The 24,827-nt window shown below is 43.4% G+C and overlaps 1 protein-coding gene across 1 annotated transcript in view; it reads right to left on the bottom strand.

Annotated features, from left to right (window-relative positions):
• Positions 1 to 24,827, bottom strand: part of CABIN1 (calcineurin binding protein 1) — a 116,116-nt gene that overhangs the window by 72,559 nt on the left and 18,730 nt on the right. The window contains exons 12-23 of the mRNA XM_066603571.1: positions 22,673 to 22,890; positions 22,061 to 22,139; positions 16,663 to 16,850; positions 12,613 to 12,765; positions 9,027 to 9,221; positions 8,313 to 8,549; positions 6,610 to 6,754; positions 5,040 to 5,155; positions 4,398 to 4,559; positions 2,591 to 2,797; positions 911 to 1,056; positions 518 to 779 (exon numbers count right to left, since the gene is read on the bottom strand). Of these exons, the coding sequence (XP_066459668.1) occupies positions 518 to 779; positions 911 to 1,056; positions 2,591 to 2,797; positions 4,398 to 4,559; positions 5,040 to 5,155; positions 6,610 to 6,754; positions 8,313 to 8,549; positions 9,027 to 9,221; positions 12,613 to 12,765; positions 16,663 to 16,850; positions 22,061 to 22,139; positions 22,673 to 22,890 (2,108 nt within the window). The remainder of the gene's footprint in view (positions 1 to 517; positions 780 to 910; positions 1,057 to 2,590; positions 2,798 to 4,397; positions 4,560 to 5,039; positions 5,156 to 6,609; positions 6,755 to 8,312; positions 8,550 to 9,026; positions 9,222 to 12,612; positions 12,766 to 16,662; positions 16,851 to 22,060; positions 22,140 to 22,672; positions 22,891 to 24,827) is intronic.

The raw sequence follows: 24,827 nt of genomic DNA, 5'->3' as shown, positions 1-24,827 counted from the left end.
TGGAATTACACCGACAACACATGGCCCACGAATACAGCTGGGCGCCTTTATGTTCATGATACCTGCTCATATCTTGCCACAAATCATAGGTCTGTAAAACAGTCGGATCAATGTAAAGTTCACAGAGTATGTATAGGAGAATCATTTTGTCACTATGGCTAAAAAAAGTGGGTAGATGTTATAAAAGCAATTGGCAGCCAAACTAAAAAAGTTACATCCACTGCAGCCCCTTGGCTGAATCGGACACACAGATCACACAAATTAGCAGTTTTCTATTCATTAGCTACATTTTTCTTTTGGGCAGCACACAACACAAACGTGGCAAACCAGTCTGACAAGCAACACTAGAATTAAATAACTTCCTTATGTCCAAAAATGATTATATGCATAGGACCACTTTAATCCTGCAATTCAGTGTACATACTTCTGTCATCTTACAGTGTACATACGTCCAACTTTTATAAGGATCATTGTTTTAAGGGTTATATTAATTCATGTCAAACATGACATAACTCACATGTGCCACCGCCTCAGCGGACAGCTCCGTGGTCCACTGCTTCAGCTGTCGGGAAGCAAATGAGTGAAGCGCGTAAGAAATAGTGCCATATTCAATCCATAAGGACAAGTTGGAGGCGTCAATCTCCAATGCACGTTTAAAGCAGTTAAGGACAGGAGTGGCATGTTTCCATATGGGCCCATCATTCTTGAGTTCATTGGAGTTCAGTTTGTCCTGAATACGGCTTGCTCTGGCCAGGGCCATACCAGCCCAAGAATCAAACCTGGAATGCACAGAATATGAAAGGTGAAATGTAAGCAAGTGCGGCAAGCATTACCATATTGGAATAGATATAGATCATGCATATATTATATTCCAAAACAAAAACCTCAAAGTGTTACGTTGTGGACACACCTGTTGGGGCAGTTGCATATATCATGCATGTAAAATCTAATGGCCTTGGACTGTTCCTTATTTTTAAAATGGTAGTCAGCAAGAAGGTAAAACAGCTCATTGAGGACCTCAGGGGAGTCGTCGGCTCCTTCCGGGAGTTGCGGCACCTGAAATATGAGGTTTAAAATTTCAATAATGAAACAAATTGTTTTAATTTCTTTGTCTAAAGCTTTTCTATACAAAATGGTTCCACTATTCTGTGAAAAGAACGCAAGTGAATGTGGGGGCTTTCCGGAAATAGGAAATAAAGTTTATTCACTATATAATGAAATAGTATACGACTTTTTAATGTCTTGTGTTTTAATTTTTCACCATCTCTGCTTTTATCAGTAAATTAAACTGTTGGGAAGCTTCAATGGGTTATCCAGCCCATAAGACCCATCAAAGAGCCTATTATGTGGTGTCTTAGTAAAGGACTCTGCATTACATTGATTTTAATGCATAGGTGTCGTGCTTCCTTTCTCCCATGGTAGCACTGCAGAGGGATTAAACACTTGCTGCCATGTTCCCCCAGAGATTACAACTGATCACTTGGGATCTAATGTGACCAACAGGCAGCAATAATGAAAATGCTGATTAATTCAAACACAAGGAATATCAGAAACATCTAACCCCATTAGGATTTAATAGTATCTTCTAATGATTGGGAAGGCAGCTGTGGGATCCATAACACGAGCTTTTAACCTACAAATCACCAAAACATAACAAAACTATACATAAAGCAAAGAAAAAATTAAATTGCTCAGTCCAGCCCCGAAGTCACAGTAATGGCCGGTCCTTCAAAGCGGTTTTCCAAGATTTAAAAGGAGTACTCCCACCTTAGCCACAATGCGAATACCTCTCTGTACTTTGTGGGTAGGGTGGCTGGAAGTTACGAAAATACCGTAAGACAACCTGCTTGGGTATTTCCTTAACCCTCAATCACTGTCAGTCACAAACAGGTCCAGGGCCGGTCAGGTCCATATCTATCAGATTTTTATGGAATGTCCTGTGGATATGCCATAAATGTCTAAAATGGGCATGCACTTTTAAATATTGATAAGCTATCCTTAGGACAGCCAATTAATATAATTTTAGTGGGGTGCGACTCCCAACATCCACATAGATCAGCCGTTTGAAGGGGCTATGGCATATAGGCAAGCGCTGTGAGGTCCCTTCATTGTATACGGGGCACAGTGCCAGAGGTTGTGCTGTGGTGGTGTCTGATTTTGCAGCTCAATCACAGTCACTAATTACTTCAGAATTATTGTTGATCCAGGGATTATTCCGATTGCCAGATTGGAGTTGGGGAGGATTTTTTTTCCTTAAATGGGGAAACCCTTTTTTTATGTCATGTTTTTTTTTGCCTTCCTCTGGATCAACAAGGGAGTGTGGGGGTGATAGGCTGAACTGGATGGACATGTGTCTTTTTTTGGCTTAACATACTATGTTACTTCAATCAGACTAAGAGTTAGAAAGGCCAGGTCACTGATGAAACCAATATGCTTGTCCAAGAGCTGCGGCCTCTTCAAACAACCGATTGGCAAGGGTGCCGAAAGTCAGACATCCAGACATGTAATACTGATGACCTGTCCTAAGCATAGATCATGAATATTTGAGTCCTGGATACTCCCTTTAAACGGCTAATCATTAAACTTGTACCTTGTTGCTTATGCCGTCAATATAAGCTGACACACTATCCAAGCTTAGCTTAGGTTTATCTGAAGGAGGTGTTATGGTGGCCATTTTTTTCAGGAGGTTAGCCAGGTCCGCGGAGACTGTGCTGGTCTTATAGCTGTCAAATTCAGGAAGCGATTTAGGCTTGAAATAGTCAAACAAAATAAGGGCATCTTCCCAGAGCAACTCCACCTGCGGAGAGAGGGACCTTAGTGAGACATATTCTGCGATCATATCTATAGCACTATGTGTGATATGATCAAAGTCTTCGACAGGAGGGGGGTATTCCATGCAGGGACAATACATGTATGATATCTTAGAGAATAAAGTGCACAGCACAATGTAATTACATACCGGCAAATGTATTAATAAACATGCTCACAATGTAATGATAAGAGATGTATAGATGTAGTCTATAATACAGAATCACAAAGGTCAGCCTACACTTAAAGAAGCACATTTTTTGCATATAACACTAAGTCACCAGCAATATTCCAGCAATGTAATTTGTTTCATCCCAGCTCAGTTACGGCTATACATTTTAACCCCTTCATTATGGGCAATCTGACCACCAGTCCAGAGCTTGCTCTTCTGCGTGGACAGAATGTCATTCTCTCATTCAGTAACTGACGGCTTGTGAACTTCAGGATTACATTAGTACCCATTAACTCCCTCTTGGCAGCTCTCAAAGACCCCCCCACCACACTCCATCTTTCTTGTCATCTATATGTCCCCCACATGTATAGTGTGTTGCTGAAGATATCGTAGGCAGTAGAAGTGCAGTGATATAATAGGAGAGTCTAAACAATAATTGGCTGCATAAGTGTAAAACTCCCCTAGGTGTCTCCACTACGTGGGTGTGATGTGTGCAGAATCTGCAATGCATCCTATGAGATGCAGCTCACACTGCTCTTCCTGCCTCCGACAGGGAGAAACCTATCATAGGCAGGAGGCATGGAGACCGGCTGGATCTGCATCCCATAGCAGACACTGAGACTCTACAGCGTGAGCTCGGGGACAGCAGTTTAATGTCATTCATCAATCACTGGCTGCTCTCAGATAGAACAAATGCAATGTGATGAGACTCCGCATCCTCGGTCTCCGAAAAGCCAGAGGCATAATGGGAAATGTAGGCAGACTACCCATAAATGGCACTTTGACAAAAACAGATATATACAAAGCCTAAGAGGCTCTACACTATTCTTTAACCCTTTAGCGACCACGCATACGTGTTTTTATGGCAGTCATTAAGAGGCCGTAGGTTAGGACACTGCAAGACCATGTCTGTAGACTATTTTTTATTCTATTGTCTGTAAATGAACAGTTTTATCAGTCTGTGCAGAGGTCATAGTACAGGGGGAAGGGAAGCATGAGCTGTGACCATTGTCTATAGTGAATGGTGGATCCGGTCTAATCTATACATATCCTCTTGCCTGTGAGGATAGTGCGATGAATAGGGAAAAGTATTCCCCACAGAACTGGTTGTGTCAGACTATTATTAGTTCAGTGGTGTGTAAAATGCAGGAAATTCTTTTTAAGTATAGATACTGACACCACATTAAAAACAAATATATATCTTAACAAAAAAATGTGTAAAAACAAAAAAACTTTATTTATACAATAGGTCATTTTCTGGTGAAACATTCTCTTTAAGGTACAAAATAGGCCGATCACTAAGGGTTTAATAATAGCCACTGCTGCACGATAGAGGCAAAAAGTTTTGCTGAAGTGCTTCTTTAAGGTGTCAAGCTAATAAGTAATTAACGAGTTATTATTAAATGCTTGCAGTCACCGGTTGCACAGAATGCTCCTCTAAATACCGAGCCTTGCTTTTCTTACTGGGGTAGCCATACAGACAGTAGAAGCACTGTTCCAGTGCGGTTTCTAGCTCCTCCTTAAAGGGATGGTGGTCTTCCTTCGTGGACAATGCCAGTTCTTTCAATAGAATGCGTAACTGTGAACGTATAGGAAAAATATGGGGTTTAATTACCAAAGTAGCACATTGACACTATGCAAGGTTTTGTTTTTTTCTCTGAATAAAACAAGATAAGTCTTGCAGTTACACTTTTAATGGCTAGATGAATTAAAAGGAAATATGTTAAACAGTATGCTTCCAGGACTATTTACAGTAAATCTCATCATCTGGGCCTCAGCTGCTCCGGTCCCCTCCAGCCTCTGCGTAGTTCTGGGTGGCATGGTCTTGTTTCATCCAGAGTCATGATTGTTGTGGCCAATCACTGGCCTCAGTGATATGGATCCTAGACAGAACATGACCACGCTACCCAGAAGTATGCCAAGGAACAGAATAGGCTAGAAAAAAGTGCAGCTGGAAAATCCCTTTAAAGCATTACTCGACATTATGACAAATAAGCAATATTTGGATTTTCACAGTACAGCAAATACAATCATGGATGTCTACAGATGCAAAACTCACATAAAATTTGAGAAGGGCTCCGTCTGAGTTACAGCACCAGGACCTCCGGCCCAAATACTCATGGGCTGTGTTCAAAAGCATAAGAGATGATGGAAGCAGCGGAGAGCCTGAATCTTCTACAATGAAAAGTACATAACAGTATTATCAGGTTGGCATTAAACCCAGGATTCTTACATTTTGGGCAAATTGCTTCAGATTTTATATTGCACATAGCAGAAATGACAAAACAATGAATGAAACTATTAAATTCAACGAAGACAACTTAACACACTACTAGAAACCCATGAGCCCTCTGGTTAGAGAAAAGCCCTTATTACTCAGCCCTCTGGCATAACAATGTAACTATTGAGGGTGGTGCAGAGGTAGCAGTCATATCCTGGTACCAGAGGGGACCCAACGAGTCCTCGCCACATGAGAAGACACCGGCATTATAGATACCACTTGGTGTTGGGAGCTTTTAAAGATTTTGCAGTGGGGTCCAGGAGTTTACAGCTTAGGAAACTTTATGTATCTCATCTACAAAACCTATGGCCTTGCTGCCCACGGGAACTAGTTTTCATATTTCTAAACTGCTCTGGAAAAAGAAAGCTCATCTTTAATTGGTTGCTATGCACTGCTACATAACTTTTCATTTCCTCAAAAATTAATTAGATGGAATTAATGTGTTTAAAACGCAGCATTTCATGTGTTACCTGCCTCCGATGTGTCATACATATAAAGACTAGGAAGCACAGAATGAAAGCACACATAAGGGATTCATCATCATTTGTATACACTGCGAGTGCTACTTTATTGGGTTAGAACTTCTGGCCATTGAGAAAGCATTAGAGATTAAGCAAAAGTGGAGATACTGACAACCCGTGCACTGTGCATACATGTCCATCGCATATGAAATCTATACCGTGACTCAGATGTACAGCAATACTAAAGGGCCATATTTAAAGCCAGGATTAAACACAGATAGCATGAAAAGGCCATTACTTGGACAAGAATGGAGTAATTGACCAGAGCCACCATAGGTTTGTAACAAACTAGTCATGCCATACTAATGTAATTTCTTTCTATTACAGAATCATGGACTGGATAGGCTATCAGTAGTTGATGGATGGGGGTCAGCTGCTCAGAACCCCCGTCCGTCAGCTGATCGTCCGACCTGCTGTCAGTACAATGTCCCGGACGTTATAATTAGCTGTCAGCACATTGAAACCAATGCGAGAGCTGCGCTCTCATGGCACATCCTGCTTCTAAGGTGGTCAGGAAGTCACATCCAGTCCTGACCAGGAGAGCAGCAGGAAGTGAGGTACCAGTGCTGCTGTCACACTGATTTCAATGGGAGTGAAGCCTTTGCCCGCACTTCCTCCCACAATCACATACAACATCCAGTCCGCTGCAATAGACAGTGAGCCGGACGCTCAGCTGATGGACAAAGGGCCCGCACTGCGGACCCCGATCCATCAAATACTGATGGTCCAGAGGATAGATCATCAGAAAAAAAAGAGGGCAGACAACCCCTTTAATCTAAACAAAGGCATCTGTATTTGGCTGTATGACTGTCACATTCAAGAATTACCTTCCTTAAAGTCTGTGTGCTGGCACATGGAGTGTAAGGTCTCTTCTTCATGCTTGATAACCCGATACAAAATTATCCAGGGCAAAACTGAGGACAACGAAGGCTCCTTGTTCTCTTCCTGTACTGCCATGCTGCAATCTATCAGCTGCAAAATGGAACAAAGCTGCTCATTTCAAGGATCGTAAAGAAAAACCTTCTTGAATGGCACTTTTGTTTGCACTGAAACTAGTCAAAAATCACTGTGTTAGACAGACACCACCCCTTCACATAGTCTCCAAACTCTATATAATAAAAGAGCAGTATTCCACTCCGGACCACCCTCCTTAACCCTTTAAAGAGATTACTATTCACTTATTTTTGTTTTTTCCTCCTTCCTTCTAAGAGCCATAACTTTTGCATTCTGCCATGAAGATAGCTGTATGGGGGCTTGCTTTTTGCAGGAAGTGTATTGTTTTTAATGTACCATGTAGTGTACTGAACAACTTTTAAACAGTGAAAGCTTAAATATGATTTTCTAAGTGTAATAAGCACGTTGTGTTACGGAGATACTGCAAAAACCAGATCTACTGCACTGCAATACACAAATTCACTACTGGGAGGAGGGGGAAATCTTACCATTTTTACTTTCAGGCTGTATAATGAGTGTGCAAACTAAGCTAGTTTACTATTGAATTCCCTTCTAAGCAATTCACTAAAGCAGTGTTTCCCAACTCCAGTCCTCAAGACCCCCCACAGGTCACATTTTCAGGATTTTCCTCAGTATTGCACAGGTGATGTAATTATTGTCAGTACCACAGGTGTTCTTACTATAGGAGATCCTGAAAACATGACCTGTTGGGGCTCCATGAGGACTGGAGTTGGGAAACACTGCACTAAACTGTAGAATAAGGGCTCATGTCCAGAGGCGTGTTTTCACCATGTATTACGCATGATACGCTGTAAATGAAAGCAATGAAAGTCAATGGACTTTCATTCTTCCATGCACACCAGCGTGTGTGAACAGTGTATCCATACGCAAGAGAAATAAATTGCAGCATGCTCTTTTTCTCTGCGTATGTTACGGAGCCCTTCTACGGGCTCTGTATGAAACGCTGTCCCTACGCAGGCATTGTGAAAGGGCCGTGTTTCAATACGCATCCCCACTGTGAAAAGAGCAGGAAATTTGAAAAAGAAAAGAACCCTCAACCCCCCACCCCCCCCACACACACACACACACACACACACACACTGTGCATGTCCGTGACATCAGATTCCCATACGCGGTCTCCTCCAGCAGTGCGTATGGGCTGTGTATGTGTAATACTCTATGGGAGACCCTTGACGTTTTACATATACGCCTGTGGGCATGAGTGTAGTGTAGCTACACTTCAAGGCAAATACATATTGGTACACAGTGGGTAAACCTTGTACCAATGGGCACTTAGTGTTTATTCACACGTCAGTATAAAAGTGGATTTGCTGCAGACGTGCCGCTATGCAGTAGCTGCACTGTCATTCATTAGGGCTTTTTCATGCAGAATCCACGGGAATACCCACCCAAATTTTGCCTGATGCATGTGAATATGGTTGCGGAAACCTATTCACCTTCACAGGATGCAGACTTGTCTTCGGCTCTGACAAGTGTGAATGGACTCTTACTGGTTACATACAGCACATGCTTTTTTATGCACTGTAATTTTAGTATTTGCTTAGTTGGAGGTTACCTGTATGAGGTTATTGCAGAGACGTACGAGTCGCGGTGCCACTGCGAGCTCCTGCAAAACACAACTATCAGATGACAGAGAAAGGTCTATCCCTGTGAGGAGCTGTGTTGCAGTGGTAACCCATTCCTCCTTGGATGCACCAGATGTTGCGTTCATCATTTGCTGGATTGCTTCATTCAGAGCGACCTCTGAGCACTGGAAGCACTGTTTAAAATCCGATAGCTTCAACAGGGAATCCTGCGCATGAATAATATGGGATATTACGTTTGACAGACTGTTTGTAATTAACATAATCAAGTTGGTGCTTTTAGAAACCAGAATAAATAGAATTATTTATCCACAGTCTAATGAGATAATTGCCGTTTTAGTCACAGAGCTAACTGAGATCTACTGGAATTAAGCTAAATTCTGATCCAGTCAGATCTACGGATGAAATAAAAACGAGAGGTGTGGACTACATATCTCCCAAAATACGGCGCACTGCAATATATGTGTCATTTGGCGCCTACGTGTCACCTTATGGATTATACAGCACTTATCAGATCTGTGATATCTGAGTAAGCAAGTCTGGAGGATACCTCTATTATGTGTGCAGAATATCAGTTATTAGTTTAAGATTACTATGCATATGCAAAGCAAAATTTTGTTTTCAACAGAGCAGATAACATGGATTTTAGGCATAATAATTCATATCTGTGCTCTGCTGTTCCTCACCTGCATTAGCAGTAGCTGAGCGGGTCTCTCTGGAGGAGAAGTCATCAAATCCAGGTGTTTATTTCTGTTGTAACCACTCATACACAATGTAGGGCATACAAGGCGAACCACTGAGGAATAATCCCCCATGTCATGCAATCTCTGAATCTCCTCCAGTGACTGGCATCTCTCCAAGGATTTAAGACTGTTTTCAATCTAGAAAAGAATCAAGCTAACAATATTATCATAATCCATATGAAATAGTAACCTCGAGCTGCTTACAAATGTATTCTTCAAAAGAACATTATCTATATACACCTGAGACACTTTTTGTATGTGCATACACACTCAATAAGACATTCTCTAGTGAACAGCCAAACAACAGGATTTTTTGTTATTCCTTTTCTTGGATGTTCATTGGGGACATAGCAAAGACCTCAGGTATAGCTCCTTCCACTAGCAGGTGGACACTAAGCAAAAGAAGAGTTAACTTTTCTTCCCAGCTTTACCCCTCCTGAGGCCACTAAGCTGAATCACTTTGTATACAAGCAGTAGAAAAGTAAGAGCCCGAGGGCTAACTGGCCAGGTGACCTAGAATAAAACATATAATCAAACGAAGAAGTAAAGGGTGAAGCCCCAAACAGAGAAGCAGCCGACTCTCCTGAAACAAATGGGTGGGTAATGCGGACCCCAATGCTCATCCAAGAGGAGGATTTTACGGTGAGTAACAAAAAAATTTAAAAAAATAAAGCAGTTTTTTGTGTCTTTGTCATTGGGGAACACAGCGGAGATCTTGGGGAGTTTCAAAGCAGTCCCTAGGTGTGGGCTAAAAATGCTTCTGATGCAATCAGGGTACCGCTGCCTGCAGAATCCTGTGACCAAGAGCAGCATCAGAAGATGCCAAAGTATGCACCCTGTAAAACTTTGCGAACATATGAAGCAAAGACCAGGTCACAGCCTTGCAAACCTGAAGAGCAGAAGCGTTATGGACATCACCCAGGATGCACCCACCGTCGTAGGTTGGCTGTGATCCGAAGAGGTGTAGTCCTGCCCTTGGCACAGTAGGTCTACATGATGAGGTGCTGAAGCCTCTCCCCAGCCTAAGAGACTGGCATCCGTGGTTATCACTTTCCCCCAGAGTGGGAGAAAGGACCTCCCTCGGGAGAGGTTGGGTTATATCAACCACCAAAGGAGGGATCGATGGACCGAATTTGGGAGGATCAAAGGCTGATTCAGTGACTCTTAAGACCTGTTCAAACTGAATAGAATGGTTCGCTGTAGTGAGGGAGTGTGGAACTGTTCATGCAGGACTGCCTCGAACGCAGCTACCATGAGTGCCAACAACCGCATGCCTTGTTGGATAGAGAGGGGAGTGCGTGGTCGCAGAAAGACAACCTGTTGCTTGAGAAGTGCGAGTTTGTCCCTTGAAAGTTGTACTTTCGCTTGAACCATGTCGAAAAACAGGCCAAGAAAGGTCAGCTGATGTGATGGGGGCCAGGTTGGAATTTGGACGACTGATGATCTACTCGAAGTGAATGAGAGTGTCCAGGGACATCGTGAGGCTCTCCGTGTTGGCCCTAAGGGATTGTGCCTTGATCAGTATGTCATACATATAGGGGATCGCTACGATCCCACAGGAATGAAAAATCGCCACAACAACTGACATTACCTTCGTGAAGACCCGAGAAGCTGTCACTAAGCCAAATAGCAAGGCAACGAATTGGAAATGGTCTAAATGGATCGCAAAGCGAAGAAGAAAATGCTGGTGGGACTGGTGAATCAAAATGTGGGGATAGGCGTTCTTGATACCTATCAATAACAGACATTCGCCTTGATCCATGGAAGCAACCACTGCTCTGAGGGACTTCATGCGAACATGACGTACTTTGATGTAACGATTCAGGAGTTTGAGATCTAGTACCGGAGTGAGCAACACTTCCCTGAAAAGGAGGAGTTGCTTTCCCCCAACCTAGATGACCATGCAGAGGAAGATTTAGCCGAAGAGGGCTTGGGTGCCTGGAGACGGGGACACCAGAAAGGGCGCAGTTTGAAGGATGGACGTTTTTTTTTATCCTGGGAGGACAGACGCAACTCCAAAGGCCATGGACTGGAGCGAGAAAAAGAGCAAAAATTAGACATTTTGTGAGAACTTTTTCCCCCTGTAGCTTCCAAAATAATCTTGTCCAAGCGGCTACTGAAGAAACTGGATCTAGTAAAGGGAAGGTTGGTTACAAACCTTATTGAGATGGTGTCTGCAGACCAACATTTTAGCCACAACATGCAGCAAATTGCCACAGAAAGGGCAGAGGAAAGAGCTAGGTGTCTGGCAATGTACAAGGAGGCCTAGCAGATAAACTTGTCTGCCTGAGAGAGCTGTGGAGCATGTTGGGACAATTCCTCCTGGTGACCACTGAATAGGATGCCCTAATCGGCTAGGAGAAGACGTTATTGAGTAATCAGTCTATAACTAACTGCATAGTTGAACCCGGAGCTCCTGTCTGCACTGTGCTTGCATCGTTATCTCTAGTGCAGTGCCTGCACAGTTTTATAAATGTCTGCCTTTAGTTTTAGCACATTTATATACAGATTTCCCCCATGCACTAGTGGGGTCTCAGTGTATCAGGTTGTGACCTACTGTACATACTGTAGGTCACAATCCGATACACTGATAGAACAGGAGCTGCAGCCATTAGAATTAGAGCAAGCTCTGTTCATCCACAACTGTTTTTCCTGCAGAACAAGAGGGAATAGAAATCTGCTTGATAAATAATTGGCTGTAATGTTTTGGAATTGCCAAGCACCTTTAAGAAAAGCTGCATTAGTACAGCGAACAGGATTCTCAAAGATTGCTCATTCCCATCTCATGGTCTGTGAGTTACCACCATCAAGTCAAAAATATCAAGCATTCGGGGCAAGAGTAAGAAGGTTTAGGGAAATTTTCCCCTCACTGCAGTGCGCCTTTTAAATATGCGTATTTGCGATTGTATTGAAAATAATGCACTACATCCGCAGTGTTTTTACATTTTCCAATATACTAATTGAAGTTTCTAGGATTGCGTCATATTTGGCAATAAAACATTCTGTTTTTTAGCTAGAAGGATTTCTATCCCACTGACATATACGCAAGCATTCTACCAGACAATGCACATAAAATGATACCATGCCGCTAAAAAACAGCTCACTTATCTCCTCCAGGGTCATATTCAATTGTTTCTAGTCCTTCAGCAGTAACTTGACAGAAGCAGACAATCCGTAGTCATGCAACCGTCTCATGATCACAGATGTGTATTCTGAGATAATGCCAGGAATCCAGAATCCACAGTTGTAGAAGCAGCATGAAAGAGGCTCATAAGCCACAATTGTGTTACAGCCACAATGTTGAGTCCCTGGCTATATACCATAGCGGGTGTCAAGAACTGTGCTGAGCCATTCTGATTCTAATTACAGCTTTAGGATGAATTAGACTTTAGTGACAGTGGGCGTTTTCCTGGATCTATATTTTGGGTTTCACTGGTTTAGTATTCAAGAAGAGCTGGCTGTATTGCACACACTATTGGGAGCAAGCTGAAAGCTGAATCTGTATTGACACAATGGCTCAAACACTCACCTCCTCTACAGATACCGTAGAGTCCAGCTGCAGGTTGGGTAGCTTGATAACAATGACATCTTCATTTTCTTTCTCTTTGTATGCTTTAGCTTCTGGGCTTTGCAACAAGTCCGTGCACATATCAAAGTTTTCTAAAGCCTGCTCCATGTCCCCCTAGATTGCAGACAACAACCCAACGATCATTTGTTAAAGAAGAGAATTCAAATGAATAACCGGATTAATACAGCAAACAATGGTCATTTCTATTACATTACATAGCATTGAGTGCAGGACAACTTGTAGCCAAGTTTATTGTAGAATATACATCACCATACATTTTTAATAGGGGGGGAGCTAGAGATTACATTACGAGATGAGCGAGCATACTACCTTGCCGGACGCCAACTGCATGTGGGAGCCAGCGGGAGAAGTTGAATTAGTGACGTCACTTCATCGATCATGTGACATTGAAGTGACGTTACTCATCCAACTCCTCCAATTAGAGATGAGCGAGCATACTCGCTAAGGCAAACTACTCGAACGAGTAGTGCCTTATGCAAGTACCTGCCCGTTCGTCTCTAAAGATTCGGGTGCCGGCGGGCGGGGGGGGGGGGGGGGGGGGGGGGAGGGGGAAGAGATCTCCCCCTGTTCCTCCCTGCCGGCACCCAAATCGTTAGAGACGAGCGGGCAGGTACTTGCATAAGGCACTACTCGTTCGAGTAGTTTGCCTTAGCGAGTATGCTCGCTCATCTCTAATTGGAGGAGTTGGATGAGTGACGTCACTTCAATGTCACATGATCGATGAAGTGACGTCACTAATCCAACTTCTCCCGCTGGCTCCCACATGCAGTTGGCATCCGGCAAGGTAGGAGCTGTTATTGTAATTGATTGTATTATATATATGTGCACATTTTTTTTAGCTTTGCATTGCTTGAAAAAGGCTTAATGCCAAAACGCGTAGCATTGCATTAAAGACGGGGTTTATATATCTTCTTCTCGTCATTTCCTGAATGTCATACCCCGGATCCTGTGAGCGCTATATCTATTTTTATAATATAATTCAGGGACGTGCCAGGTTATCCAATAAATCGGTAAATTTTAATAAAGAGCAATCAATTAGTGCTGATTATCTTCGTCGTGTATGAAGCTGGCATGTGAGTAAGCTTTATGTCTTTTATTAATGTACGTGTGTATTCTGTATTTGTAATTGAGCTTGAGAAAGGCTAATGTCGATTGCCGAAACGCGTCGCTCTTTGTATATTAATAAAGTTTACCCGAAGTTATTATCCTCTTTTTTCCCGACGAGCACAAAACAGTTTTTTTCTTTTACATATCTATTTTTATGTGCCTATGGTCTATGAAAGGAAACTTAGTACTATACAATTTACTATGACTGTTCTTTAGTGTAGAGAGATTCTTAGGGCCCTTTCACTCAGGCCGAGGACTCGTTCAGATACCAGTGATCAGCAAGAATCTAATGATTGTTGTTCAGGCACCTGCATGCATAAAAAAACAGAAAGATGGATCGGCCGGTGTAAACCAGCAGTTGCTCATCTATGAGCGACTGCCTATTCACTGTAAATATAGAAAGGCGGGCAGGAACGATCCCCAAAATGCTCTACCTCCATTCACTAGTGAATGCCAGGAATCCAGAGCTATAAAAGCAGCATGTAAGAGGCCCGGAACCTACAATTGTGTTATGACCAGGGTGTGGTGTCCCTGGCTATATAACATAGCAGGCGTGAAGAACTGTGGCAAGCCATTCTGATTCCAATATCGCTTTAGGATAATATAAACTTTAGCGAGAGTGGGTGTGTAAAAGCAGAGGAACAATCATCGCTGGCAAGGCCTGCTGGGCATCCTTGCCTGACAGGTTAACTCATGTAAGAGCAGCCTAAGGGCTCATGTCCACGGGCAAAATGACATTTAAAATCCGCAGCGGATCTCCCGCGCGCGGATCCGCACCCCATAGGGATGCATTGACCACCCGCGGGTACATAAATACCCGCGGATCGTCAATAAAAGTGATTTTAAAAAAAATGGAGCATGAAAAAATCTGGACCATGCTCCATTTTCATGCGGGTCTCCCGCGGGGACGGCTCCCGCGGGCTTCTATTGAAGCCTATGGAAGCCGTCCGGATCCGTGGGAGACCTAAAATAGGAATTTAAAGCATTTACTCACCCGCAGCGGGCCGCGAAGCTCTGCTCTTCCTCACGGCTGCATCTCCCTTGCTTCGGCTCGGCGGATGTGCCCGGCGCATGCGCGCGGCACGTCGACGACGTGCCGGCGATGTGCCGCCGGCGTCAGGAATTCATCCGCCGGCCGAAAATGAAGATCCGGCCGTGAGGAACAGCTGATCTTCGCCGTCCGCTACGGAAAGGTAAATGCTTTTAAATTGCTATTTTCAGCGCTCATGTCCGCGGGGCAGGAGGGACCCGCTGCAGATTCTACATGTAGAATCTGCAGCGGATCTGATTTTCCCCGTGGACATGAGGCCTAAGGCTCTGTTCCTATTTCCATTCTTATGTTTCATTATGGAACAAAACAACAAAAATAAAACGGCCTGCCAGATCTGTCAAAAAGATAAAAACTAGTGGCACCTGACGAAATCCACTAAATATAATAGATTCTGTGCTATTTTTCTGGTGTTTATGATGGAACCCCTAGGCAGAAAAGACAGAAGTGTGACAGAGCCTTACTTGTATGCAAATACTATATAGTGGTATGCCGTCTTCTGATCAAGATATCCATAGTGAAGAAGTGTTCCTTTTGCATACATTTGGCAAGTAAACAACTGAATAATATTTTATTTGGCTATATAGAATAACATGCTGTTAAGCTACTCATTAAATCAATGTATACACTTCACTTCATCTTTTTTTTAATAACTGTAAGGCATACTTGAAAGGGTAATCCGGAGACTGGGCACAATTTTTAATTTCCCTAATGTTTCCACTTATTGCTATTATTTCAAATGTCTATCTAATCTAAATCATCAAACTAAACTCCAGAATCATTTTTGCTGATCTGCATCTTTGCTGCTTTCTAGTTGGCTTCAGACTTCCATATAGTTATTTAACCCTTTCCAATCCCGTCTGACGTCTGAAGACATTATGATTCAGGGCTGTACAGCTCTGATGTTGGAAGACGTCCGTCGGGGTTCTCTTACTGTATATTGCCAGCCTCTCTGCTGTCAGAGCCTATCCAACGTGTCACCTCATGCAGTACTGGCTTTAGCCAGCAGACAGCGCCGTTGTATTACGGTAGAAAAAGAGTAAGCCCCCTACGAAAACAAGGATACAAATTGGATTGGAAAGGGTTAAACTGTCTGCTGGGAAGTGCAAAAACTACATCTCCCACAATGCCCCATTGCCAGTTACTGACGAGTGCACATTCATGACTGTACAATCTGTCTCGGCACTGAGCATGCCTGACCAGTAAAACAGCGTACAGGTCGTAACTATTGGATACCACTGGAGAATTAAGATAAAGCAATATCTCTGCAGCTTTGTAGAACAAGTTACAACATTTTTTTTACAAAATTGTATACCAATGTGTATTTCTTCTACAGTTTTGGTTCTATTACCATTATTTCTTATAATACTTGTGACAGCATTACTGAGTACAGAGGCGTACATACCTCCCAATTTACACCTCCACATAAACGCCCTCCCCGAGTAGGAGATAAGGGCAGCATAAACGGTCTTCATAAACCTATCCACTATTTGCTTGTGCTGCAATACTGGTTGATAGTAAATCTTGCTTAGAATATCATAAAGCACAGGAAACAGAGCTGGGGCAAACCTGATCTGGGGTCCCCTTTTTCAAGGGCCCCATACAAGTTAAACAGCAATTCCCTATAGTATGTACACACAATGAATGGCAGACATGGAATGACGTACTGGGAGTTTATAAACACTAGTACACAGTGGCCATCAGCCAATCAGATAACACCCTCTCTTGAAGAGAAATAAAAACAGCCATCTGATTTTTTTTTTAGTTTCACCTCATTTATTATTTAAAAGGATCTCTCTCCTACACATAAATACATGGTTTACCCAATAACTCACCTGTAAAGCCAAGAACCTTGCTTTTAGCCAGTATACTCTCACTACATAATTTAGCCACCCATCTGGAAACAGGTCCCGCTGAGAAGCTGCAAATCCCATCATCATTTGATCTTCCAAAAAGTGAGCGCCAAGAAAGTCTGATGTGAAGTTCTCACCAGGGATACCGGAGGGGCACTTGCGTGGAGACACTGCAGATGCAAAGTAAAAACAGGATTTCTTTTGTTACTCACCGTAAAATCCTTTTCTCGGACGTTCATTGGGAGACGCAGTGAAGATCTTGGGTATAGCTCCTGCCACTAGGAGGCGACACTGAGCAAAGGAAGAGTTGGCTTCTCTCTACCAGCTATACCCCTCATGTAGCCACTTGGCAAAATTAGTTGGTATATGAACAGCAGGAGAGGAAAAGCCCGCAGGCTAACTAAATATGTAACAGAAAATCAACATACAACTAAACAAAGAAGTGAAGGGGGAAGCTCAGAATAGGGGAACGGACCAAACAATGGGTGGTTGCTATGTCCCCCAATGAACATCTGAGAAAAGGATTTTACGGTGAGTAACACAGTAAGACCTTGGAACATTCAAAAGCAGTCCCTAGGAATGGGCCAAAAATGCTTATGATGCGATCAGGGTACTGCCGCCTGCAGAATCCTGCAACCAAGAGCAGCATCAGAAAATGCAAAAATATGAAGTGAAGTGAAGACCAGGTCACAGCCTTGTAAACCTAGAGAGAGGAAGCCTTATGAGACACTGCCCAGGATGCACCAACCATGCATATGGAGTGAGCAGTTACCTGAAGGGGCGGAGTCCTGCCCTTGGCACACCAGCCTGATTCGGGGAGGGGTAGGGAAATATGGACTTAAAGGCTGCTAAACCTCGACGAGGAACAAACAATTAATCAGAGCAGCAGGAAGATTCCGTAAGGGAAAGATAGATCCATAGTGCACGGACGACATTTCATAGGGTGTCCTGGCTCCGGACAGAAGGAGGGTAGCACAATGTTCTCACTGAGGTAAAAGGATGAGATCATCTTGGGAGGGAAGGATGGAATCGGGCAGAGGATTGTTGTGTCCTAATGAAGTGCCAGAAAAGGAGATCTGCACAATAACGTGGCAAGCTCAAAGACGTGGCGAATGGAAAGGATGGCTGCCAGGAAGTCAACCTTCCAAGATGGCAGATAAAGGGAAATGTCACATATTTGTTCGAAGGAACACAACTGTAATGCCTCTAAGACCACATTGAGGTCCCAAGGTGCTGTAAGGATATGATAAGGAGGGACAGCGTGTGCCACTCCATAAAGAAAAGTACCCACTGCGGATTTAAAAGCCAGATAGAGTTGGAAAAGGACCTATAGGAACTGAGGCTCAAGTCCATAACCGTGCTTAATTTTAGGTAGGACAGGATTCTGTGAACAAGAAACTGCAGGGATTGAAGGTGATGCTGCTCGCATTATCTGAAGAAGGTCTTCTGCACTCCCATTGGTAGATGCGAGAGGAAGGTGGTTTCCTGGCCCTAAGAATTGTTCAAATAACAGGGTCCACAAATCACTGTGCTTTCAAGACTGTGGATCTTGTCCAAGTGGCAGAGGCCAGGACGTGTCTACTAGTAGGGACATGAGATTGGTGTTCCAAAGACAATGTGCCTAGTCTGGTGCTATGAGGATCATTGGGGCGCCCTCTATTTTGGATTTCTTGAGGATCTTCAAGATCAGGTGTCAATGACTGTTTGGTTCAGCAAATCTCAAATGCCTCAAAGGTCCTGGGAGAATCTGATTAGACGGTAGGGAAGAACCAATAAAGTGCTACAGAGGTAGAATATAAAACTATGGCGTATCCTGAAGAGACGATCTCACGCACCCAGAAATCTAGGATGAGAGTGAACCTAAATAGCACAAGACAACCCCCAACCCTGGATGACCATGCTGAGGAGGACTTAGCTGCCAGAGGTCAAGGACACCAGGAAGGGCACAATTTGAAGGATGGACATTTTTGTGGTCCTGAGAGGACTGGCATGACTCCAAAATCCATGGGCTGGAGCTACAAAAGAAATGAAAAGTAGGTTTCTTCTTCTTGGTAGTATACTGATGAGTGGACCTGTATTGTGGAAGATTAGAACTTTTTCCGCCTGTCGCCTTGGAAATAATTTTATCTGGACGACTGTCAAAGAAGAAATCTACTGTAAGGTAAAGCCAGTGGGAGAGGTTTGGCAAGTGAAGTCTGCTGACCAACACCTTAGCAACAAGGTGCGTCAAATTTCCACAAAAAAGCATGGAGGCACAAGCTAATAGCCTGGCAACATTCAGGAAGGCTTCACACAGGATCTTGCCTGCTTGGGAGAGCTGAAGAGCCAGCTCTGCTAACTCCTCTATAGGGCAAGGGAGAGGATGCCTCAGTGTAGGTGCTTTGCCCTTTCACAGTTGCCCTACTAACTCATGAAAAAGTGAAGGGGCAAAGGGCTGATCCAGTCGCCGCGAAAGAATGCTTGGCAAAGGATTCCAGTCGTCTATTGTGCTGGTTCTTAAAAGATGATGCATCTGTCAGGGGCAGGGCAGTGCATTTGGACAAGCAAGACACTGGAGTATCCACTGATGGTGAAGAAAACCACCTTTTAATTGACTCCTCCGGGAACGGGTACATAATGTACAAGGGCTTAGGTTTGATGAAACATTTATCAGGGTCTTACCACTCTTTGGGCTCGACCTCCTCATATTCCATATAAGTGGGGAATGTCTTATGCGAATGTCTAGGATGTCAGGAGGAGTATGCAGTGAACATGAGATCTTGGTCTTGCACATGAAGTGTCTCTTTAACGGCCTCTATGAGAGTGTCTACCATGGCGAAGACTCCAGAGAACGGTTCCTCATCTAAGGAACAATCATAATCTGATATTTCCCTCGAGGAAATTGTGGAGAGGGACGCTGTGCCGGAGATGAGGCAGAGGAAGTAGGCCTGTGTCTGACCGTGCAACCTTGAGGACTGTTGACGTTTCAAGGCACTGCCAGATTTGTTCCGGTAAGAATGATTCCTCAGCATCGGACCCTTCAGTTGGGTTCCGGCTGGGTTTTCTGCCCAGCATCTCTACAAGGGACTGGAGACTTTCGTAAGATCTGCTAACACCAAAGAGACAGAGCGTGCCCATTTGGGTTCAGGACCCTGTAAGGGCATGGCAGTGAATGCCTCTGGGTCATATTCATTGGCTGGCCTTGAAGATAGGCAGTTAATGCAAAGGAGTCTAAGCGAGAGGGTCTTTGCTGGCCGGTCACAGAAATGTTAGGGCTTCTGTGTAGCACTTTGCCTTCGGGAGATAGGGAAGTAACTGGGAAGTTAGTAGAAACTCTGGTGTCCCCCTCTCAGTAGTGTAGTAGGGGGATTCTGTCATCCTGTGAAGCCAAAGAGGGCAAGAACTCCAGGATCTTGAAGACCTGCAGCAGGAAGGTCTGCCTCCTATGAACACCAAGCTAAGGCCGAGTGGCTACAGGTGAGGTATAACGGATAGGAGTCAATTCTATCTTTGCTTAGTATCTGCCTTCTAGTGGCAGGAGTTATACCCAGGGTCTTCGCTTTGTTCCCCAATAACACAACCAAGAGAAGTTAAAAATACCCTCTTTATCAAAAATAATCAAGCACCTAGAACTTGTCGTTTTGTTGCAAAACTTGGCATGCAATTACATCTCAGGTAGATATTCAAATGATTATTGTGGCGTGATTAGATGAACAGTCTTGCAACCTGATGCCCTAAATGGTGTTCCGACTCTCAGTGGTTACTTGTGTGTAGTGACCTCTTTTTCCACTTGTGTAGAGCTTATTGACCACTAGACGCATCTACGATGCAATCTAAGAGATTTCACCCAGTTAACAGAGTTTGAGAGGGTTGCATTATTCAAAATGTGAGAAGCTGGATGGTCGTATCAATGAATTGCCCACCACCTGAGCCATTCTGACCAGACTGTTAGGAGGTGTTGTGGCCAGTGGATGTGTGAGGGCATGAAAACAAGGAGAGAGGGATTAGGATGGCCTCAATAGACCACCAGTAGAAAGGATTATCTGATTGTCCGACAAGCACGAGCAACTTAAACTGCTTCATTGTCCACCATCCAGAGACAGGCAGCACCAAAGCTGCAGGTCCCTGTGCATGTGGGAACAATTTCTACGCCCTTGGCTAAAGGACATTTGCTTTCACGGCATCTATTACATGTAATGACTTTGATACCCAACTACTGTCGCCTCGGTTTGCAGTGGTGTTGTGAACTAGTAAACTGGACTGTTACGGAGTGGAATTGGGTTGTCTTCAGAGATGAATCTGGGTTTAGTTTCGACAGATGTGTAGTGTCTGGAGACCTAGGGGTGAGCACTTCAATCCTGCCTTTGCTGTGGAGCGGCACACTGCCCCCTGCTGGTGTGATGGTCTGAGGGGCCATTGCATACAGTAGTGAATCACCCCTAGTAGTGGTACCAGAGACGATGACAGCTCAGCAATAGGTTCATCCTGCAGCCACAAGTGTCGTCTCATGGCAAGGCTTCCAAAAGTCATTTTCCAGCAGGATAATATTTAGCCGCACACACAAGGGTGTCACAGGAATGTCTTCACAATATTAGTCAAAATCAATGCAGAGAAATGTTAGCAGCACAGCAAAAAGTACTCACAGAGGAAGACACAACTTGTACAGTCCTGCACGCTCACTTCGGGAATATAGACTCCTGAATCCCCAATTCATCTGTAGACATATCAAAGAGATGAGCAGCAGATGGGGTGCATAAAAAAGGAGCATGGAGTCCTCACATCATAAAATGTATCCTTTATTCGGTCAACAGCATACAGCCAGCAACGTTTCAACTGCACCAGCAGTCTTTGTCAAGCTTGACAAAGACCGCTGGTGCAGTTGAAACGTTGCTGGGTGTATGACGTGGACCGAATAAAGGATATATTTTATAATGTGAGGACTCCATACTCCTTTTTATGCACCCCATCTGCTGCTCATCTCTTTGGTATGCCTTCACAATATTGTCACACTTCGGTGTCCTGCCTGGTCACCAGATATATCGCCAATAGAACATGTATGGGATCATCTGGGGCACCAACTTTGACAGTTTAGGAGTTTGCGTAATCTACAGGCTCAGTTACTGCAAATGCAGATCGATATGCCGCAGGATACCATATGATAGCCAAGCTATAGTTGGCCCAGCAGGGTAATAGAGCCTCCCTGCAAGTGCTCAGTTTTCTGCAATAAATTACCCTTTCATTTAGATATTGCGATAACTTATACCAGTGTTACAATCACACATATAAAGTATTTTTTTCCAATTTCAACAACTCCTTCTAGATGCTTGATTTCTTTTTGACAATGAGTGCAAGAACAGACAGGTGAAAACTCAGGACAAAAGAACGAAAAAGACTTTTCTACCTGTCCCAGTCTTCATTTTGACCAAAAGCCACTGATCTAGCTGCAGCTCCATGCAAGTCAGACTCATAACCATCATGTCCTATTAAAGTAAAATAGAAGAACTGCTGAGTAAAAGCATTAAAGAAACTAAACAGCAACTACACAGAACTTAAATGGTTATGCCTCATCCTAGACATGTGTGTAGTTTTGCTATGACTAAAAATGCCCAACACATTATCTGCATAAACAGTCTATTTTCTTTGCGCTCAATGGATTTTACTAGCCAGAACACATGTATTCAGTTATAAATTCAATTGTGTGCTAGATTTTGGTATATTCATTTCTACAGGTAGTCATCTACAATAATGTATTCACTTACACAAAAATATTTATAAACCAATGTAACAAACCTAAACTAATCCACTAACGGAAGTAAATACTATGTAAATGTGATAAATGTCAGCAAAACTCAAACAGCGTTTTAGCAGAAAGTAAAAGTAGCCATTAATTTGGTACAAACACTTAGTAATTACACTGCAGTTCAAGGAACTAACGCTGGGTCCCAATCCAATAAGCGCATTAATAGGGCGAACAACAGATGGGAAATACAGCTGACTGGGTGCAAAAACTTACTCGGATGTGTTGGTTCTTACAATCCCGAAGCAGAGGATTGGGAAGCCCACTGCTGTGTTTCCTCCAGCTGGTATACATATTAAGCACAACTTCTGCCAGAGCAGGGGGCCACTTCACACAAAACTTCTGAGCAATCACTTTCAGATACCTCATCATAAGCTCCAAGATGCCCCCGTTTTCTAGATTATTCAGAAGGAATTGGTGCACATCTTCCTTCTCTACAAAAACAACATAAAATACATATGAGAATGCAGAGAAAACACAGGAGGCTTTACGAAATGGGCTCTATTTTGCTTTTGTACTGCTTGTTGGATTATATGCCTTTTTTTTTTTTTTTTTTTGCACAAGCACTTTATTTAGAGGATGTTTCATGAAATGGATTATATGGGGAGGACTTGTTTCATTCATTACATCTAACATATTCAAGTATTCTGGAGTTTTTGCTCATGATTTTCTTCCATTTATTTTTTGTAAGATGTGAACTACTTTTTGGAGTTGGCCATGGTATTATGACTAGAGATGAGCGAGTATACTCGCTAAGGGCAACTGCTCGAGCGAGCATTGCCCTTAGCGAGTACTGCCCGCTCGAGAGACAAGGTTCGGGTGCCGGCGGCGGGCAGGGAGCTGCGGGGAGGAACGGAGGGGAGATCTCTCCCTCTCTCCCCCCCCCGCTGACAGCCGCTACTCACCGCTCCCCTGCGCTGGCACCTGAACCTTGTCTCTCGAGAGGGCAGGTACTCGCTAAGGGCAATGCTTGCTCGAGCAATTGCTCTTAGCGAGTATGCTCGCTCATCTCTAATTATGATGTGTTTATGTTCAAAGTTTTTAACTTGCTTTTATGAGGTCTTGTATACTGAATAATAAAAATACAGTTTTCACTTCATTACATATTGAAGTGTGCTTTTATTATGCCCTTCTCTTTCTATCCTATCTATCATGGAATTCCACCCTTCAAAATCATCCCATTATATAGTTAGATAGGTACAAAATTAACACGGCTCCAGATGGCAATCAAAATGGTTTCCAACACGCCTAAAATTTTGCAAATGGCAACAAGATTTTTTAATTTTCAATGCTGATCAGTGGGCGTCTGACAGCCGAGACCCCTTCCACCCCCTGATCCTAAAAACAGGGGCCCCATGTTCAAAGTTCTCCTTACTTTAGGCTTACTGTATCCCCATTCCCCTCCACCCCGAAGAGGACAACGCTGAAAGAATCACTTGTCATGCAAGTGCATTGCTGCTCCATTAACTCTCAAATGGAATTGCTTGAGATAGAGTGACCAGTACTCAGGTATTTCTAATTTCAACAGAGAAGCAGCACCAATGGTGTATATGAATATCAAAAGTTCACCATATATTCCTCATAGCAAAAAACGTCCTTTATTCTCTACTCAGGTATTTCTGTCAGCCCTACTGAAATGAAAGGAGTGGTAGCTGCGCATGCACGGCCAACACTCCACTCATTTGGACGTCATTGCGGGTGAAACAACCCTGCAGTGACAATCAAAGAGAGAAACAGGACCCTCGTTCTCAAGAACGCTGGTGGTCTCAGCAGTAAGACCTACACCGGTCAGTCAAGTTATATCCCTACAAGATAGGAAATAACTTGTGATCTTGGTACAGCCTCTTCAAAATCTCAGCCACATGGATTGTGATGGAAATGCTGTGGATTTTCCATGCAGGAATTCCAAATGAAAAATCTGTAGAATCTACGCCATGTGTGATCATAGCCTTATACCCTGAGGGAATGCTCTGGATGTGTACAGCACTGTGTACATTAGGGTGCATTCACAAGTTATAGACTTTTTATTCACATCAAAATCTACAACATGTGAACACACCATAGCATGAACTCCAGAGCATCCCCTTATTGTATAAGGCCATGTTCACACTTCGCATATATGCTAAAGATTTTCCATGTGGGATTCCTGCATGGAAAATCCACATCGTTTCCATTACATTCCATATGGCTGAGATTTTAAAGGGGGCTGTACCAGGATCACAAGTTATCCCAGCATTTGGTGCGGATTTGATGCAAATCTGCAGATCTCACACTTTCAATTGAAGGGCTAAAGTTGGGATCTGCATTACAATCGGTGTCAAAATCAGCACTAATGGTGCAGAATTTGACATAGATTGTTTTGCAGATTTTT

This window comes from Eleutherodactylus coqui, chromosome 5 (genome assembly GCF_035609145.1).
Source record: "Eleutherodactylus coqui strain aEleCoq1 chromosome 5, aEleCoq1.hap1, whole genome shotgun sequence".
Lineage (NCBI taxonomy): Eukaryota > Metazoa > Chordata > Amphibia > Anura > Eleutherodactylidae > Eleutherodactylus > Eleutherodactylus coqui.
The sequence above is the reverse complement of the archived record's forward strand: the minus strand, read 5'-3'. Positions and strand labels throughout refer to the sequence as shown.